Below are 22,403 nucleotides of genomic sequence, written 5' to 3'. Positions count from 1 at the left end.
TCACAATTTATCTTCTTTTTTGATAGGGTCGAGATGCTACACCTTATTTGGAGCGTAATCGAGTTGGAAAAGACGCAATTGACTCTGCAGCGGCATTAACTGACATGGGAAAATATCTTTTCTTGGAGAGAAGACTTCCGGTCTATGACATTGCCGTGGCTATAACTAAGTATGCCTTCATTTGTACACTTTAAAAAAATAGGAACTGACCAGTGATCCTTTAATACTTCATTTACATAGATTGGACATGTGCCGAAAAAAATCACAATATGGAGGAGACTGCAATCGTGGAACTGCGGGTTTTGCGTACGTTGGAGGAGCTTGTGTAGTCAACAAAAAATTAGAAAAAGTTAATTCAGTGGCTATTGTGGAGGATACAGGTGGTTTCTCGGGCATTATTGTTGCAGCACATGAATTGGGGCATTTGTAAGTAGTCTTGGATTTCATTGGGAAATAAATATTTCATTAAATCCTGATATTTCACAGACTAGGAGCAGTGCATGACGGCTCACCACCTCCACTATATCTAGGAGGGCCCGGAGCAAGAAAGTGTAGATGGTCTGATGGTTTCATCATGAGTGATTTAAGACACACATCCAAGGGATTCCGATGGTCTCGATGCTCTGTCAAACAATTCCATCATTTCTTAAAGTATGTATGCTTCTATCTTTTAAAGGCTCACTTAAATATATTGCAATGATCTAATTGACTACTTATTTTCGTAGTGGAGAGACTGCGACTTGCATGTACAACAGCCCACATTCAGATGAATCCCTTCCTAGGGTTCTTCCAGGAAAATTATTATCCCTTGATGCACAGTGCCGAAAGGATCGAGGAACATCAGCTTGTTTCAAAGATGATCGGGTGTGTGCACAACTATTTTGTTTTGATGCTGGATCTGGATATTGCGTTTCCTATCGACCAGCAGCTGAAGGTTCTCGCTGCGGAGATGGAAAAGTGAGTTACATTATTTTTATTTATATAGTATATTCATTCAATTATTTATGATTGAATCGGTTAGATGTGTTTAAACGGTAAATGTGTGAATGAACATGAAAATGCCGTGGATTTTGACTCTGATGGATTTGTTCGTCGAAGTGGAACCGTTGACTTCGAGGAAGCACCTTCTCATCAAAGTACAGATCTGTAAGTTTAGTTTTTTTTCTTCTTCAGGTTTTTTTCTCCTCTCTTGCGTGTTTTCACCCACGCGGGGATCTTTATGATATTCCACTATTTGTTTTTTCATACTTTAAAAAAAAGATGAAATGGTGATTTTACAAAATGTATATTATTTTTTGCTAGATTTTTAATTTGGCATATTTGATATATTTCTTTATTTGGTCGTCAATAGTTATTGACCGCTCTAAAATGTGTGATTGGTTTTTAATAATATAAACATAAATTTTGCATGATACATTTAATATAATGATAATAGGCTAAAAGCATTGCATAGTAATAATACCCGTCTCCTCTAAAGTGTTTGTTTAATTGTTTATGAAAGTTTAAAAGAATCTGTTAAGACAATTGTTTTGTAAAATGATTAGGCGCTGGTGGAGTACAACAAGGTCAACCACCACTAGAAAAACTACAACAACTACTACTACTACCACGACAACTACAACCACTACAATCACAACCACCACCACCACTAAAAGACCAACCACAACAACCACTCGAAGAACAACCTCCTCTGAACCCCTTGATTTCAAAATTAAGTCAACCAGATTACCCTGGTGGAAACGAATTCCTAGAAATAATCCTAGCCCTTCTCCTATTACCTCCTCTACCACAACACCACTCCCTCAAAATAAATCAACAACCACCCTTTATACAGATGAGGATTACGAATTCTCAACTACCCCATCCAAAACAACCACCTCTACTACGACCGCACCCACCACGCTAAGCACGACCACTACAAGTCGTCCTAGACGTGTTAGTCAAAGACATAGGAAAAATAATGTGTCTAAGACTAATAGCGATGGAGGGACGAAGGCTAACTCCCTCCATGACGGCGGTAAGTTCTTTCTTCGCCTCCGCCATTTTGGAAATAATTTAAAGGAGTAGGATTCACATCATGGATCATCTACTATGGATCATATAATACAATATACAAAACCTTTCCTTCATTCCTTCTTCTTACGTTTAACTTTTTACCCTTCTCCCTCCTATCCTCTTCTAAATAAGTGCATTTCTTCGTAGTTATCTCTCTCTTTAAATGATATATATATACCCTTAATTATCATAATTAATTAATAATAACCATATAGGAATAGTATTTTAACATCATTTTATTAATTTATTATGGGATGAGCGTCTTTGTGTGTATTTTTTAATGCAGTTTTTGTCGCTTTTAACAATCTTTTTATGTATTTAGTGCATTTCTTGTAGTTTTACTCATAATAATACCTACTACATGTGTGAATGGTTCACTATTCCGAGCTACTACTGACATTTAACTCTCTAATAAAAAACAAGGCACTTTAAACAAACCAGTTTTTGATTTATATATACTCATATTTTTGAAAAGTGTTGAATTAACTTTAGGATGTAGTCAAAGAGCTCTGAATAGTTGACCTTGATATATCTTAACTGACATGGTAATCATATAAATACGTACTTATTTTACATAAATGACAATTTGACCACCAGTTAAGTAAGCGGTAAGTACGGTATATTAATTGTGTAATGGATGTGTACTTTCTACATACAATAAAAGTTAGAAAATAATCATAATAGTTATATAATATCAATCAAATATGTAATCATGAACAATTGTATTCTACGATACTTTTTACAATTGTTGTTCTCCTATTTTTCTTTTATAATAATTTTTTAATTTTATCATATTTCATTTAACATGTTCCTTCTTTGAGCCTCCTATTGATTATGATAATGACGTATTCTATATCTTCATAGGGGACGATACTTCCGACACATGCGTCGATCGTATTAATAACATCGCGGGAAGTATGTCTTGCAAAGCCTTCCTACGAAGCTTTGCCTACCAATATTGTCGGCATAAATATATCAAAAAGAACTGTTGTGCTTCACATAAAATTTATTGCATTGGAGGTCGAAGAGGGAGATCCCTTATTTCATCACCCTCTTCCTTGTCATCAACGAGGTCCTCAACTCCCACTATTGCGAATGTCGTATCGCCATCACTGACATCATTATCAAATAGAACTCAAATAGAATCTGATACTTAGAAATTATATACATAGAGGACTCTTTTTCAGTGTTGAATGTTTATATTACTATTACTACTACTATAGAGATTTATTAAAGATTCCCTTATATTAATAAGTATACACAATATATATACGACATAATATATGAGGAGCCTTTATTCCTTTATAAACGGGTCAGAACGTTTTCAAGAAGATTTGTGGGGTTCTTCAGACCCTCACGGTGTGTGTCACACATTCATATTCCAAGAAAAACTACAATTATTATTATTTTAACCTTGTTTTATTAAATATATTATTTTTTTTACTCTTTCGTAGATGTTACATTACGAGTACAATCCTTTCATTTGCTTGCTATTTTTATGTAAAATAATCAAGAACATTGTAATACATGAGAGTCCCTGATCTCACCATCCTTGATCCGTAGCAATTTGAATAATGTTAGAGATAATTAATTATACGTTCATTCATTATTACCCCAATCATATTATGTACATAAGTCTATTACAACGTTTTGGCCTCGCAACTTTTCTTTCAACATCCACAAAACCTAGACATTACTTTTGATGATATTTAGTGTTGGATCGATTTTAGGACGGATGTTTTAATTAGTCTTTTTCCCCCACCGCTTTCATCCTTTTTTTTTTTTTTTATGGGTCCGATCTTTTTTACCATCCAACGTAGCTATATTTTTTAGAAGTCTCCTACTTTAAACTTCAATACCTTGTCTCTTTGAAAGAAGTCATGCTGGACAGCTGAAAGAACGTAGTTGACAATGCTGTCATAACAAACATTGTTAGTTAGTAACTAAACCATATCATGTGTTGTAGTCATCATAAAATTATTTTCTTTTTTTTTTCTATATATGGACCATTCCTAGGAACTGTAGTTTTTTTTTTAAACCAATCCAACACTAAATTGATATATGATGATGACACTCGACATCATTTTGCTCATGGCCGCTTTTCTATTTCTCAAAAGACAAGCTTTAATCATGATATAATAATTTTTAATTTTTTATATAGTTCTATTATTACTATTCCAATCATGTTGCCCCCCCGTACTGCATTTTTGAAATAACTGCCATACACAATTATACATGTCATATTGCTTTTTTTATTGTCTCTTACCAATTGAAATTTCTGAGTGCTTGAGTGTTCTGATACAAATAGATACATACATAAGTATTGATCATACCCCCCTCCCTTGTCCTCCTCGATTGTTGTAAGCCCTACTAGTCTGCATATTCAATATATCATAGCCACATAATAATATATATCCTTCATTTATTTTTTCTATCAATCAAATTCTTGTAATAATCCTTGTGTTAATCAAAATTCAAAAATATCTTTACATTTTTTGGCATATCCTTTATAATTAGACAACTTTGTTCCATTCTGATAAGTGTGTGTTGTTGTCAACAAGCTTAGTTTTAATTTGTGCAGGGCCTGGGGCAAAGATGAACATGTGTGGTCTTTTTTTGGTCATTTTAAATTTGAATTTAAATAGAATTTTTCCACACTTTTTCCGTTTAAAATGTGTTTTAATGTAATTTTTTTCTCTCTCTTAAAAATGACCTTTTTCATAATTAACTTCTTTTTCTACAAAAATTAACTTTTTTTTAATGTTCTTTTTAGAAACGAAATTTAAATAATTTTTACTGTTTTTTTTTCATAAATTGCGAGGGATTTTTTTATTTTGAAAGAAGTTAGTTCTTTGTTTAAAATAATGGCTGTTTTATAACAAAAAAATGGAATATTTTTTTCCCCTTAAAATTCTTTTTCTTTTTTTTTTTTTAAATTAACTTCCTTTTTTTAGAAAAATTAACTCTTTGTTACAAAATTAAAATTTTTTCTTAATTGCATTTTTTTTTAGAAACGACATTTGATGTTATATATTTTAAATGAACCACATTGAAGAAAGTATTTTTTAAAACCAAATGGCCCCAATGCAGCGTCCCTCCTCCTTAAAACCGACCTCGACTTCTGTATCATATTTTCATAATAATGAAGTAAAACAAAGATACTTTAAATACAGTTAAAATTTTTGTCCCTCCTGTGATACAAACCACATTTCATAAGTTCACTTTTGTGTTGTAGCAATTGTTGATGGCAATTATACATATTATTTTCATATACTACTACCTATTCATATACCTACACATAAATACATATATTTTTTGTAAAAATGACGAGAAACGTTATATATATGTATATATGATGTACATATAAGCAGTCCCCATATATATATACTTAAAGTTCTTCAGTTTTTTGTAATTCTTTTGTAAGTAGATCCGTTTTTTATGAAAAATATATTTCTATGAATTAAATATGGTTTCTTTTTATTGAGGCGGCCAAAGGTTAAACAAAGTCAATTAAAGGCTGTGCAATATCGAAAGGGGCAATGGCTACCCTCTTTTTCTATCAACATTATTTAATGCAAATGAACTAAATGATTTTACTTAGTATACATATTGACTTAATAAAGCGTGTTTACCTTTTTCATAATTTAATTGAGATGTTCCACCTAAAGACGCCCACTAAGGACAATGCATTTTTGCATAGGTCGTTTTCATACCATATCACTACTTTTCTGTACTCTCCGTAATCGAAATTTGGAAAAAAATGAAAATCAACCCAGTCTATTGCCCATGTAGTGTACAAATGCCTTATGTAAGAGATTACATACATAAATTAATATCCAGACTCGTTGACCTTTTGGTGACACTGTGGAGTAGTTAACTAAACCAGGTACAAAAAATAAAGGATGAAGTGCAGACTATAGTAGCTTTAAAGGAGCTTTTGAGATACACTTATTATAAGAATATGTACGGATAAAAGATACTATCTATGACTAGTCATGAAAATCTTGTGTACAATGGGCATGTTAAAAAAAAGAAAACGAAAAAGTAATATGGTAAACCTGAAAGTATGAAAAATGTTTTTTTGAGGAGAGAAAGAATAATGCTCATGACATTTCAGTAGATCAGCAGCTACAATCAGTAGTAACAAGGGAGGTAGGATAGACGGAAATAAACAAGGGCATATACTAGAATTACTCCGATGTCCATCCCTATTATACTCTGAGTCCAAAAAGGACTTACAATTATAACCCCTTCAGATCAATGCCTAAAATGGCAAATGAGATTAATATGTAAAGAACTCAAATCATCCAAAAGGATCTAAGGATGGTTTCCCTCAAGTTTCGTTATGGTAAAAATGTCACAGATAATGCATGAATGGGGAATTTTGAAGAAAGTCAAAATTTATTATTTTGTTGCACACGGAGAGGGTTTTTGTATTTTTGATTGAGAAGAAATGGGCTAACCCACAGGCCTCATAAGTACAGTACGATGCAATATTAATAGTGGCATGTATTTTAAATAGCTAAATTATATATTTAAAAAAACAAAGTTTATCCGTTTGTCTGATTGGCGAAGGAGGCCTCATTTTTAACAAGGAGCTTATATAGCTATAGCTCAGCGTCTGATAATAAAAAGTAGAATATATATAAAAAGTAAAAAATAATGAATATGACTTTAAATAGATTTAGCTATAGTTCAGCTCCTCATATAAAAAAAAGAAAAGTAAAGAGGAGAACTATTATTATATGCGACTCTATTCAATAAAGGTATGTCAATATATAGATAAGAAATAAATAATAACTATATGTAAATATATTAAAAACATTTAGTATTGAATAACTAATTCATGAAATCAAATACCACAGAATCAATTTAATAAAAATACATTGATTTTTTACATCTTGATAAACTTATTTAAATGTATTTGACTGTTTGATTTAACAAACGTGCCTATTTTTTCGAATATTTGAGGTTGATTGATTAGACATTTTAGTTTTTTAATGTTTTAATGCATATTGGTTAGAAATCAATCATACAAGTACAATGCATCGGAGAACACCCTTTGTGAGGGGGACAGATGTTGCTGGAATTGGAAAATACGAGTCTAGCAAGTTGAAAAATAAGATGAAATCTTCTTTTTCTTTCGTAGAGCCACACCACTGCAGAGGATTTGATGTTTTTAGCTGTAATAGAATGTCAAAATAACTATTGAGAACAATTTCGGGATAAGACGATTTTGAACTTTACTCTCTTTCTTGAGAGTAATAACAGGTTCAGAATTATTTTTTTAATATAACTTTCTGAGCCAGGGAGTACTTCAACACATTGCTAAACCTCATCTAACGTCACACTTACTTATGTAAAGTAACCCCCCATTTCTTTACTTCTTTAATATGAGTTGAACTAAAGGCCTGCGAGATTACATTGATTTTAGACTATATGTCATACCCCCTTTTATTCCTTCTACTGTATTGGTATATGATATACATTACTATATACATGCTACATGCAAAATTTCAGCCTTTTTTTTGTGCTTCTGTTCAGGATTTAGAGGCTTCTGAACTGTCATCCTCATCCCCACTATCATTATTTTCATTTTATTTAAAATGTTTTGAAGAAATTGACCTACTCAAAAATATTTAATAGATAATTTTATATTTTTATTTGGTATTTTATTAAATAATATATTTTGACCTCAAAAAATAGAATACGTCCTTTTTCAATTTCACTCAAATTTTGATATGTTAATTCGTAATATATGATAAACATATACAGTAAGTTTTTAGAGATGCATTCGACTCCACTTTAATAGTGCAGATGAAAATATGTGCATAGGTAGAGCAAATTTATGAATATATATGTTACGGGCAATGTGAAAATGCCCGGTCAATCTATACAATTTCCAATAGAGTGGTCAATGGTTATTTTGACTTCATTTTCAGGTGAAATAATTGTGTGTAATTTGATTAGTAAACAATTCGTTAATAAGCAATTTGATCGTTAAGGATTTGATTATGGTACAATTTCAGTAATTTGATACTCTAGTTGACTTTCATTCCACTGGTCCAAGAAGTGGATCAATATCCACTGCCACCATTTTCCTGAGCATAAAGGACCCCTTTTGATATCAAATCTGCATTTTAAAAATGAATTATAAGTTAATTTACTTTGATTACAATTAATAAATAAAAACTACCAAAAAATCGAGTCAATCAAATATCTTACTTAGAAGCGAATATCTTTTTTATTTTTTCTTCGAATTCTTTATATCCAAGGTGAAGTTTTATACTAGACCTTATATATATATATTTTTTAAATGTGTTTAAAAAAGTTTAATTTGATTTATTTTTGGTCAATTTAGTCTTCAATATTTATTAATATATTGAAATTTAATAAGCTGGTCAGGTTGCGAGAATATAGATTACAATAATATTCCTAATAAAAAAATTGAATTGTTTATTATGATTTTTACTAAAATAATTAATAATTATTTATAAGTAAGGGGATTACTACAAATTTTAGAGATGCTTCATATTCAAAATAATTGATTAATTGAACTCATAAACATTTTTTTTAAATGGAAATATAAGGTATATTCTATAACTTCACCTCGGATATACAGAATAGGAACAATATTTAAAAAAGGTATTAGCTTTTAAGTAAGATCCTTTATTTTATCGATTATTTGGGGTTATATAATTTTCTTAATAATTGTAATCAAGCTAAAGTAATGAATAACTCATTTTACAAATGTTTATATCAATTTATATTTAATTTTATTTTCCTCTATATAGTTCTTGAATGTCGAAAAATTGTTGTTATACTCTAAAACCTTGATTTTATACGAAGGGTTTAAAAGCCAAACCGATATTTGTGGAATTTTTTAATGATCTTATTCGTGTTCTACGGCTTAAATAATAAATGTGGATTTTGAGCCTGTGGGCGCTCCAAGAACTTCCTTTTGTTGCATAGTCTAATAGGAAATTGTATATCAATAATTAACATATTTTTTTTATCCTTGGAAATTATAATAGTTAAGCTTGGATATAAAGATCTTTCATATTTACTCCTTATTAACTAAATTAATGGTCATTCAATAAATACAAAGTAGCTAATTTAATAGCAAAAAAAAGCTATAACCCCAAAATTACTACATTAATTTACTATTACTACATTACATTTATATTAAAAAAGCTTGATCATAATATTTAGTATATACGTTACGGGCAAAATGTTGTTGCATGTTGTGATAGAAAAAAATGGAAAGAAATAATCAATTAAGAGACAATTCTTTAAAAAACTTTTGAAAGATTTTGTATTCTTCAAAATTAAGCCTTTTGTAAAAAATAACTATTAAAAAAAAATAGACAATCTTTTAAAAATATTTAAAAGTATTTTCCCTTTAAATTGATTTTTTCTTACGATTTTCTTCAATAGTAAAAAATTACGGAGCACACAAAAAAACTGTCAAAAACAAACTAACAATATGACTGATATAGTCAACAAAGTTGTGGCATGTGTAATAACATATATATTTGATAATCTAATAAAAATTGAATTTGAATTTAGAAAACAACGGTTACTTTGTGATCAAAGTAGTATGTGTTATGCTTTTTTATGTACTGTATTTCACATATTCCAGTTTGAATCAATAAAACTTTGACAACATGGGATTTTCACTTTCTTTGGCATATTTATCTTGTGAATTTGCCTAACAGAGTGAATTAATTTTTTTATAGAGTAATTCAAATTTGTGGGATGATTTAATACTATAGTATCGAAACTTTGTTTGATTTAAGAGATTTATGTTAATTCCGATAACATCCCTTGCAAAATAAATGTATCAATTGTTTTTTCCTTTAATGTGACAATCAATTTTTGTCAACTATAAGAGCAATTTGGGATACACCCAAATAAGTCTATTAATAAGTGTATAATTTGTTGAGAGAAATTGACAAATGTTTGTATAGGAATACAAATCTAATCCAAAACCAATTTTGAGAAAAATCATTAAAATTGCTCTTGTGTTGACAGGCCACATTGGTAGAAAATTATCGAAGCTTTAACTTTCTTTAGATGTATTATAAGGAGCAAAATCTAACATTTTCTCTGAAAAGTGGAAAAAATAGAAAATATGTTGTTTTTGAGCAGTATCTAAATATATTTTTTGAAATAGTGTCTTGACCTAGTGTTGTATTGGTCCTTATTTAGGACCGAGGACCGTGTTCCAGTCCAGTCCTCCTTATTTGTCCTTAAAAAAGATAAAATCGATCCCTTGATAAATCATCAAGGTAATTTTCTTTTTTATTTAAATTATTTCATTATTTAATAAAATAAATTATATAACTAAAAAAAACATAATATGTTTGTATTATAACGAAAACAGGAATATTTTTTTGTAAAGTATATGCAATGCTCTTAATACATATCCCCTTTATACTAATTGTACATTGCCATTTTAGAGGAATAATTCCAAGGACCGATTAGACCGGTCCTAAGACTGGACTAGAACGAATAAATAAGGACCGACACGACGCTAATTTGATCCATTTGTCGATTTTGTAAGTTTGCTCACTCACAAAGATAAAAACGGTCTATAATTTTAATGGTAGGTTTATTTTAACAGTGAGAGATAGAAATGAACAAAAATAAAGTGTTCGGAGGAAGAACCGCCCCCCCCGAATAAATGTCAAGCATTGGAGTGGGAACATTATGTTTCGGGGTTGTTGTTTTTTTGCTAAGGGGAAAATAAGACCTAACTAGTCAATCTTGGGCGAACCCCTTTTCCTCAGGGAAAGGTACACAAAAAAGGTTCTTGTAATGGATCACTTCAATGACCCAAAAAATACGACCAAAGCAATAAATGAGTGACTCAAAAATAAGCTTATTAAGTTCATGGAGTAGCCTAACTAGTCCCTATACCTCAATCCTGAAAATATCTATCAGTGGACAAAACTCCAAAATCGGCAAATTGTATTCCCTTTTGAATTTATCAAACATAAGCACCGTCAAGCATGAGGTTGTTTTTGTGCTAAAGAGATAGAACGAATTTACTGCATCGAAGGGGGATGGACGGGACCATGTACCGGGAAATATTAGGCAACAACTTCCTTACCTCAGGGTAGGACCCTTGTAATCGGTTTTCGAGCACAACAATGACCCAAAGAATACGGCCAAAGAAACAAAGGAGTGCTTAAGAAGAAGTACATCAAGGGAATTGGGTGTCATAGCCAGTCTCAACTCCTTAGAAAATCGGCAAAGGAATTAAATACTTATTTCTTCCAGTGAATGTGATCAGGTATTTTTCCAAGCCCTAAGCATTATATAAACAAGTAGATATAACAAAGTGGACGTACTTTATCTTAATTCATTCACTAGGTTATTCCTATTTGTGCATTGAATGAGTGATGCAAATACTTTCTCATTCTGGGTTGAGTTTACTTTCATACAATATGTATATACATACAAAACTCAATGATAGAAAACAGGGTATTATCGCAATTCATTACCTTTTTACTGCTGGCAATTATTGTTTTTAACTAGTAGACGGAACGACTCCGATTTTGTATAAGAAGGGAGAGTAAAAAAAAAAGTAAGTTGGGATCTAGCATAAACATGATTTTTCAAACTTGTTTTTCCAGTTTTCTATACATATATTAGGAAGAAACTTCGGCCCTTTACTATTCTTGTACATTTACTATAATGAAATGGATAATAAAATAAAATATAAAAAAAGGGTAAATGAACTCTTCGAGAAAAATTTAAATTTTCATCTCCATCAGGCATTCATAGAGTTGTAGAATATATTATCTAGAACGTGGTCGATACTTTTTATAGAAGGTTTTTTTTTTCCAAAGCTGTTATCGTTATTATTTAATTCCGGAAGAGTATAAAGCTATCACTAGTACGTCTGCTGTTGAATGATGGAGAGTAGCACTGAACTGTTGGTTAGTTATAAGTAGTGATGGAAATTGCGTGTATTATGGGGATGTTGAAAAAAGAAACCGAAAATCAATTTGACAAATCTTTAGTAGGAGAGCAACTAAGCTACCATGACGTTTCCTTACATCCACTTTAATCAGATGTTATGAGGGAGGAGAGGGGAAGGAATTAAACAAGAATATTAGCAAGACGTCTACTCTGCAAGAAATCCTCAGGTTTACTTTCCATCTTTTATGAGCATGCATGGATGTTTATCAGGTTTTGAATATAATTGAATATTGTAGGAAGGGAGATTCACTCCTCGTGAGTTAAATAATAATGACAACAGTTTAGGAAAAGAAAATTTATTCTTCAGATTACCAATTCTAAAAAAATCGGCCGAGCTAAAAATACACACTCTTTTCATCATTATTTATAAGTGTAAATCCCTGTTGGACTCCGAGGAGATTGAGGATCGACATTGGAGTAATTCATCGTAACATATTTCCTGGCTAGATGCAGTTTATTTCTTTCGTCTCATAGCTGATTGTAGAAATATCATGATAGCTATTCTGCTCTGATATCCAATATGATTCAAATTGTCATGATTAGTATTTTCATTTTTGATTCCTTTTTTTACATACAGACAGGACATATTTTATACAACTCTAGAATGACATATTATTTTGTTTTCCTATTATGCCTATGAGGCCAGACGTTTCATATTTGACACATGAGTTTTGAAATCCTTGATTTGATTAGTTTGACAATTTTTAGATTCAAAAATTTCATGGATGCAATTACAAATATATCACCAATGGAACATTTAAACAGAAAAAAAAAACAAATTTCTTTATTATATTATTTTTTATACGCATCTATAAGAATAGTCAATACAAAGTCAAAATATGTCCAACAAGTTTTATTCGTTTTCCTCTTCTATTTTTCTTCGCTCTTGAAGTATCAACTTCACAAAATCAGGGGGTGGGGGCAAAAAATCCGTGATAGCTCTATCTGACTCCCCAGTCCGTTGAGTTAGAAATCGTTTTCTTCGCTTGAGTCATGAACCAGTGAAGGAGATTTTATGAACTGCAGGATACTGTTAGATAATTTCTTAATGTCTTCTAAAGAAAAATGGTTTTGCTACCGTATGGCTACATCATCTATCTTTACATATAAATCTGTGGATGATGACGAGAAGAGGATGTGCTCTTTTTGCAACTCAGCAATATAAACATCGCTGCATCTCAATATTCCATGATTGCTCCAGAACCTTCCATATTGTAGTTTCAGCCTCCGGGTTACTAAAAGAAACATAGGGGTGTCCAATCTCCTTGAATGAGTGTCTAATGTATTTTCCCAGTCATAAAACTACTATAAACAAGAAGCTTTTATAACGCAAGTTATATTAGTCCTTTGCGTGGCCAAATCTTAGAAAATTAGTATATCCGTGGGTCTGGAAAAACTTATAATCAAGTCAATCTTTGTTTTCAAAGCCTTTAAAGAGGATGGCTCTATCTGAGTTTGCCATCCAATTTTAATTTTTTTATCACCAAAATACATTTAAAATATGTTGTCATTATAAAAGTTGGGCTAAAATTATTTTAAATTATAGATTTAAGGTTCTTATGTCCCAGATATATACACTTAACAACAACAAATAAGAAAGTCGTACAACCATTATTTATTTATTTTTTTCTAACATTTTGTAACTCGGACATGAAACTAAAAACTAATTTTAGCTTTTACTCCAACCCCCCTCCACCAGGGTTGTAACCTTTTGTTCTTTTGGTTATTCTAATATGTATTTATGCATGTGTAACTGCAAAATAACATAATTCTATCGCATTTTGACCCACAAGGTCCTATCTTGAAGCTATATTGTAATCTATTACTTTTTTTTAAACATTGAATTATATAAATGTTGGATTCTTAATTTATGTATATCTGGTCGTACAGAAATAAACTTGGAATTATTAATATCAATTTCCTTATTGATTTGCCATGATAGCTTCACAAGTCAACATAAAACTGTGGCCCAAAAATAATTGAACAACAATTATAGTCTATCAACTTTTTTTTCAGCTTTTTTTTATAAATTCAAACTTTAAGACGTGCTTTAGAAAAGTAAAAACATGAAACAACTTGTCTTTAAGTTAAATCAAAGTAACTTTGGCAACATTGACCAATAAAAAAGGAGGAAATAACTTATATATTTATATATAGAACGGTGTTTAACATCACCAATCATTGACTACATAGTTGGTTAACCTGATGGAAAAACAGATTAAAGAAGAACATAGTTGGTCAAACAAGTTACAGGCAAAAAGTTCAAAACATAGAATAATTAACTTCAATGAGTTAATTATGTTTATTCATTGTAAGAGAAGAAATATTGCCACCTGTGCTAAATTCACTGGAATTATACTACATTTATAATGATTCATTTATCGATCCGTCTCATCAACCTATAGTTTTATCAACTACAAATGGGCTATAATTAAATAATCCTCCTTATTTCCCAAATTGTATCCTAACCCCTCAGGAATTGTCTAGATTTAGAATAACCGTGTCGTCACCTCGAGACAGTTTAAAAACTACCAACGGCACTTAAAAGGATCCTCTATGGAATTGCCTATTCTCCAGGTCAACAGGTTGTGTAGTATAAGCTTTGAGTCAGATAAACAGAGTGGGATTTTTTTAGTATATTCTTTCCCTCTCATAGACCCTTGCAGCTAATCTAAAATAAAGAAATGACAGGCAAGCTGTTTTTCTCCCAAAGATTCATCAGATTTACCATGTCAATTTTACCACTAACACCGTTTCAAGAATCCTAAATGATCCCTCTGAATTCCCAACAATTTTTTTTTAAAAAGGCAGTTTTGATAGCTACTTTCTACTAGTTCCTAGGTTTATGGATCAAATCTATGGATTAATCACTATATATATATAGTACGGGCAATTTTCTACTGAGGGCAATTTTCCGAAGACAATATTCCGGTGCACAATCTTCCTGAACCATATTCATGTAAGTACCCGGAAAAAATATCGAAATCGAAATATAGACATTATATTATTATTAAATAAAGAATATGTATCAGTATCGATGAGACAATATCGATATTAAGAATGGAGCAATGGGCTTCATGTATACGTTTTATACAATTATAATCAACAAATTACCCTAATAGTATGTTTTAATGCATAACCTACTGCAGAAAGGTCCATTAAAATAGAAAGACTCAAACATTTTAAGATTACATTGAGGAGAAAAGAAAACCTATGCAAGTTTTCGAGTGTTTTTGACTCAATGAATCCTACATATATTGAATCCAAAGGAGCTTTCATAGTAGTAGAGCTCTACTTCATGAAATTGAGATCCAATCCATCTGACAGTACATGTTTTTTAAAGTAAGTTTTCGAAAACAAAAAGTAATCACATAATATATTTTTCTTCAATACAAATTATATAAACTTAGAAATCAAGTGGTGGAAATAGTATTAAGATCCTGCCCTCCTAATTTGATCGCACCCCACTAATTCATCAGAAAATCTTTATGTGTTACGTAAATTGGTTGTATACTATACTAAGAGGCGTGTGAAACAAGCGGGAGCAGATTTTCTAGTTGGTAATCTGTAAATTATTGCAAAATCTGTTATTATTTATTTTCCAAAACTGTTGCCATTATATTTAATTCTCGAAGAGGGAACATCCAAGTATAAAGTAATAACTTGCGCATGTTCTCATAAAAGAAAAAGAGTAACAATGAGGGTTTGCTGGGAGTAAAGTCTAAATCTTCGTTGAACTTGGAATAGAATTGAGGAATGACATCGGAATAATTCTAGCCTATATGTTCTTACTATATACGGAGGGGATATCTGTTTATTTCCTTCCTCTAACGGCTGCTTGCAGCTGATTAAATAAAGTGGCATAACATATAAGCTACTCTCCTCTAAAATATTCTTCAAATTGTCAGAATGACATTGGTCATATTCGATTTCTTATATTTTAACATGAGGTGGGACATATATATTGAATCACTAACTATAATATAGGTATATTTTATTTTTAAGTAATTTTGAACCAATGAACTTTTTTTTGCAAAAATATGTTTTATAAGGTAGCAATAAATATTCGACAGGTGTGGTTAATTTGTTTATACTCTAGAAATTCATAATTTAAACGTCTTTGGTATCGATCTAATTAAATAATCGGTGAAGTAAAAAGTTAAGAGTATTTTTCGCTTTATTTTGACAATATTTTTTTTTTAAATAAATTAATATTCCTATCCAACTCGAGGAATTCAATTATTTATGGACATTTTCGACAATTGACCTACCAGATTGTGTCTCATCTTCGACGTCCATATTATCAGAACAGAATTGATGGAACCACCACTTTGTTTTAGCATTAGATACTGTATTAGATCCTTAAACAATACATTTTTTTTAGTCCATCTACTTTGACTTTTTACCTTAGTTGTAGTGATACTGAAAAAGATATCAAATTTTCTCTTTTTTTACTTCCATTTCGGAAGGCTGTAACACACAACTGGCCTCACCAAGCATAAAACTGTAAATGAAATTTTTTAAAGTGTACACTTAACCTTTAAGCATACTTTAAGTTTTTTTAATTCAAAATTTAAGAACCCTGCATCATAATCTTGCTTTCCTAATCGGAGCAAGAACTAATGGTCAATTGCCCCAAGGCAGGAGCTCCCAAGGATTTAATTCCCAAGGAGTTAACTTCCTTTTCTAATACATACAACATTTCATCGATAATAGAGTAGGTTTTCCCGGGGTTACCCAGGACTTTAAGAAATCAAATTTAATTATAAGCTCTTCTGCATCAAATAAAACAAAAAAATAAAGACCGTCAAATTTCAAGAATTAATCTCACTCCATGTTTTTATGTATCTTTGCACACTTTTTTTAAGATTATAGAATTAGTTTGCCCAGTGTTCTCTGGGATATTAAGAATTTAAAATGAATTCTTTGAATTTAACGGTCTCCTTTTATATATGAAGTAGACGTTTATTAGTCAAAAATTAGTTTTTAGAAAAAACAATTTCGAGGCCGCAATGACCTTGAAGGCCAAAAAAATTATCACCCAAACCACCTTTTGAGCCTTAAAACCCTACATGAAAAATTTCAGCAAAATCCAGTCATTGGTTTCTCCGTAATTCCCGGACACACCGATCCAAAACCATTCAAAATTAACATATATTATACGAAACCGGATAGAGCCTTTGCGTGTCTTCATAAAAGACCCATAAAGTCAGTCTAAAGATTTGTTATGGAGTTATAATTGAAAGTTCTTTTTATACTCAGAGTAGAATTGAAGATCGACATCGGAGTAATTCGTACCTTTGTCCTTATTTATATCCATCTCTTTGTCCTCCCGTTGTCACAGCTCCTTGTAGCTGATCTAATGAAACATCGTAACAGCTAAGCTGTTCTCCTCCAAAAAATTCTTCAAATTGTCTTGGTTACCATGTTGATTTTCGGGTCAATTTTTGGTGAAGCATCCAAAACGTCCAAACGTCCAAAATCCTCCTGAGAATGAAAATTTTGAATGAAATGTACGACGCAAAAATAATTTTTTCTACTTCAAATATAATTTTTCTCCCCGCTAGGTATTTTTTATAAATATTTAAATGTAATCTTTTTATAATTATGAGCATTTTACTTGTACCGAAACTACTTATGTTTCTTAAACTTATGCCTCATGTTTGCAAATTATCCGGTACCACTTATAGTAACATGATTAATTTGGTACTCTCACTCCGAAAGGTTAAAGTGTGTCAAGTACCTACAAGTTATCTGAATTTGTTTTACACGTACTCAAAGGTCACTAAAATCTGTCCTCGAAATAGAGCAATGAATTGGAAGACATGCTACATGAAGATAAAAATGTTATTAATATGTTTCATTTCTAGAGGTCTGAGATACCGTGAGTCCACTTTTTTTAATTATTCAAATACCGACTTTCGAGAAAAAGATTTATCACATCGACGAGGGTTCAGGTCATTTATAAACCACGTGTTTGTTTGTTTTTTCACATAATTTTAATTCAACCACACCCACCCACCAACACTCCCAAGTGGTTTTTTTTAAACCATATTCATCAAATGACGTTATTTTTTAAGAGAATGTCTAAATTTATTTTAAAACAAAACTTTATAGTTCTTCTTGTGAACTTTTTGAAATAATTTTACGAATGACGTTTTTTATGGAAAACATATATTTCTTTTATTTCTTAATTGATTTTTTTAGAAAAGGTCACTTTTTCAATTTTGAAATTTGTGTACCCCTTTCCCTATTACGTCACTTATGCAATCTTAGCGTATTGTTCAAGTCTATGTGACTTTAAGATGACCCCACCCCTTCCTCAACGAGGATAGACGTTGTTTTAGATCCAATTGCCTCCCTCTTAAGTAATCACATGGTTTGTGAATGTCTCAGTATGCAAAATTAAACGTAGAGACATTACTTACCGTTCTAAAAAAGGTTATTGACGTTGTGTGAACCGACCTATACGATGTATCGGCCAAATATGACATAGATTATATAATACTATTCCATTTCCAAGAGTTTTTGTTATTGTGAGATCAGTAAAAATTATAGAGTTTCATGGATACTTTTACATATGTGGTGTGTAAACATGAAAATAAATCTTGAACAAAAATTAAATAAATCCACATTTAGCATTTTACTTCATAACAAATGGACTGAAAAGTCCTAGACTTTTAACAATAAAAACATGGGTTTTTTTTTAAATTGTTTTTTTTTATTATTATTTGAAGGGTATTTTTGTATATTTGTCATGAAATTTTGACAACTGTCTTTTGAAGGTTACTACTAACTGAAAATAAGGGAATTAAAGAAAAAAATAGCATGATCTAGGTTTTTACTCATCCCTGAATAAGATTAACTGAAGGGAGTGGAATAGTATTATTTAATCTATTTTAACTTCTCAGCCCATGTATTACACTTCAATATTCCATATACATATTTGAGTCAATGATAGGCCTTGTATTCAAATTACTGGGATAAGCTAAGATGGTCAAGAGTTTTAGCCATAGTTTACAACCTTTACTTGATTTAAGAGACTTATATTAGTAGCGATATGACCATTCGCGATATGACTACATATATTGAAAATTTAAAGAAACAAAGTGTGTGTGCTTTTATTTTTTTGTTTTTTGTAATGAATGATGAAATCTTTATAGATAAATTTAGTACATGGTGCATCTATATAAAAACAATCTAAATTTATGTTTTTTTACTTCATATATACATACATACAGACCAATATTTCAAAGACATCTTTGCCTAATACTAGGCTTTATATTCAATTTAATGAGATGATTTAACATGCCCAAGAATTTTAGCTATAGTTTAGATCTTTTATTTGATTTAAGGGACTGATATTGGCCCTGATATTGCTCCTTTTCAAAATAATATATCTCAATTTCTTAATCTTTTATTGTGGTGATCAATTTTGGCTGTTTTAAATGCAATTTCAGACGCACACAAGAGTTAACAAGAATAATTTGTGGATCAAAATTGACGATACTTGGTCGAAGAGTAAAAATGTTATCCACACTCAATTTTGTGAAGAATTATTTTTTTTTACTTTTGTGTTGACGGGCCCCATATATTTGATTGAGCAAACAGGTTTTATTTAATTTCAAAACTTTCCACTCTAATTATATTAAAATAAAGATTGAATAAACCATAGGTTGTTGTTAAGATGAGAAAAAATTATTCTAAATATAAAAATGAATTTTTCTACTGTCATATATACATATATATATATATTAACATGGCTATAAACGAAATAACAAGTGTAATAAAATTGATACATTTATATCTGACTATGTGTGTTCAAAACATTGGTTAATATTTTTTCCCACCATTGTGTATTTTAAGTAGGTTTCATTTTTGAGTCCTTTTTAATTTAGCTAAATCCAATCAAGTACTAATATATTTTTGTTATTCCATAATTAACTCAAATCCAACACTTAAATAATAAAAAAGTATATATTTTTATTGATATTCCCATGTCCATACGTAGCAACAAAATCAAGGACTGGCAGAAACTGTGAGATTCTAAGGTCTATCGGATGTGTAATCGAAACTATATATTTTTAATATAAAATTCCCAGCAGTTCAATTTTAGAAACGGGGAGAGATCATTAACTAAACTTTGTACAGATATTGGCACATGTGTTGAATACATTTATAATCTTCCATCGACTTTGGCCTTGATGTACTGCGTAAAGTTCTTATATGTATAATGATAATATGATAACATAATTGGGATTCATGGAACGGAAGCCTTGAGTGCTTCGAGATTCGGTGTCCTTATCTGGCATCCTTATCGAGATGTAACCAGATAGAAAAATCGAGTAGGTTATCGTCTGGCAAGTATGGTAGCCACATTGTTTTCAGCCAGAATGGAATGTCTCCAAAAAGGACTGTGTAAGCTTTGATTTGTATGCCAGTGCATCATCATGTTGAAGCTCGTTTTGATGCCAATACTGTTAATACTGTTTCCAATGGCATTCTTGACGTTATAAATAGTCTACCTGCTTGCCTAAGTTATGTTTAGAATCTATGCTGGAGTGTATTCTGAGCAAATTAGAAAATAAATCTTAATTTGTCTCTTGTGAAGCATAATTCGATTAATTATGCTTTTATTTTTATTTGGGATAGGTATCCATACATACAGCTGATGGGGAGAAATTATCAATTCGTCTCATATATTTTTCTTATTCCTCTCTCTTATAAGTGTATAATTTTTCAACTACTCACCCGGTACCTAGGTTCAAAATAACTTTTTTACTTTCAATGATAGAATTATCAATATACCTACATACACTGATAAGGATTTTAAACAAATGAATTAAGCACAATACAAACTGGTTGTAATCAAACTGTACCTCCGATTTATGGTACCCCTTCAGACAGGTTATGACAAACCATTAATTTCAGAAAACTAGGACATGGTATACTTTACTTTTCAAGGGAATCATTTAAATATTTAAATTGCCGTGGGTCTTTTTTTTTTTTTTTTTTTTTTTTTTTTATGCAAGAATATGGAAATTGTACTAAATGTTATTGTGGGATTTAAAGATAAATATTTATTTTTAATGTCTTTTAATAATTCATGATAGTAGTGAAAAGTTTATATGGGGGAGTAATTACACATAATTTTCAAACTTTTCTATGTAAATGATTAAAATGTTACATACAATGATATATACATATGTTGTGTACAAGTTGTAATTTGTATACACAAATTGTACAAGTTGTAACAAAAAAATGAGATGAATAACTTTAAATGAAGGATTTAACGTACTTCGGTGTTATTAATAGTGTCATTTTTGAGCATTTTAATAAAAAATACTATAGCAAATGTATTTTGTTGGGCATTATAAAGTTCAAATGCCCACAATTATATTATCTACTCATAAAAGCATAATAGAAGCATAATTGTAATAGATCAAAATGAAATCACAGCTTCAAGTAGATAATTAGAATGGCCAATGTTGTAATTGAATATTTTACAGACATCCCAACATGTATACAACATATGTTTAAGTATTAATGAGTAGGACTGTAAATCTTAAGCATTTTAAACGTGCTAAACATTTTATTGTTGCCATCGTTAGTCTCTTTTTAGTGGGGTTCAAGCCCTCAACCCTATAAAATGTTTCCAAATCCCCCTTCTGATAAAATATATATTTATCATTTACATATATTATATTTATATAAGTATTATGGTATTCATAACACAGGAGAACACCAAATTTCAACCAATGAAATTAACCCAAGAATATAATTTTATGTCATAGCGTAGCTATACATTTGTAATTCCGTGGCACCTTAGCCTTTTTAGATAGAGACCCCAAAAGCTTAAAACTAGTTATCTGGTCATCCTGACTATCCCAACCCCTATATCACGTGTTACTTCCGTATCCTCCTCCTCTTGTCTGTTTCTACCATTTTTTAAAGATAAAATAAAATTTAAGATAACATGAGTAATAATACTAATAATACAAACAAAGATTTGTTGCAACAAAGGGCAGGTTCCTATTTTGCTGCTGCTTATGTGGCTCGTTGTTATCTTCGGTGGAAGAGTTTGCCACTCATTTGGCGAGCCACGCGTAGAAAGATCGGGCCACTATCTCCAACCAAAACAGCTACGGTGCCAGAAGAAGAAGTTTTTTATTAAGGAGAATCCAAAGATAAAGAAAATATGGCATCTGATCAGCTTACGGGAAAGTTCCCCATGATTGAAGAAAAAGAATCCAACTTTTCCGTTTCTCTGAGTACTCTCTCATATTTCTAGGAAAAAAACATTTCTGAAGCTAGAAAACTGTCAGATGTCATACTTAGAAAGTTAATCGAAGAACTTT

The 22,403-nt window shown here is 30.9% G+C and overlaps 1 protein-coding gene across 8 annotated transcripts in view; it reads left to right on the top strand.

Moving 5' to 3' along the window:
- sona (sol narae) overlaps positions 1–5,520 on the top strand; it is an 83,308-nt gene extending 77,788 nt beyond the window's left edge. For 6 of the 8 annotated variants that reach the window (XM_071888570.1, XM_071888569.1, XM_071888568.1 and 3 more), the window contains 7 exons: positions 27–169; positions 241–426; positions 487–651; positions 726–957; positions 1,022–1,146; positions 1,545–2,017; positions 2,920–5,520. In XM_071888570.1, coding sequence (XP_071744671.1) covers positions 27–169; positions 241–426; positions 487–651; positions 726–957; positions 1,022–1,146; positions 1,545–2,017; positions 2,920–3,212 — 1,617 coding nt within the window. In that variant the 3' untranslated portion in view covers positions 3,213–5,520. The remainder of the gene's footprint in view (positions 1–26; positions 170–240; positions 427–486; positions 652–725; positions 958–1,021; positions 1,147–1,544; positions 2,018–2,919) is intronic. The other 2 variants (XM_071888571.1, XM_040711928.2) reach the window with 1 other exon arrangement.
- The last annotated feature ends 16,883 nt before the right edge of the window (positions 5,521–22,403 follow it).

This window comes from Lepeophtheirus salmonis, chromosome 5 (assembly GCF_016086655.4).
Source record: "Lepeophtheirus salmonis chromosome 5, UVic_Lsal_1.4, whole genome shotgun sequence".
NCBI classification, from domain to species: domain Eukaryota; kingdom Metazoa; phylum Arthropoda; class Copepoda; order Siphonostomatoida; family Caligidae; genus Lepeophtheirus; species Lepeophtheirus salmonis.
Note: the sequence above shows the minus strand (reverse complement) of the source record. Positions and strands in the feature narration are given on the sequence as shown.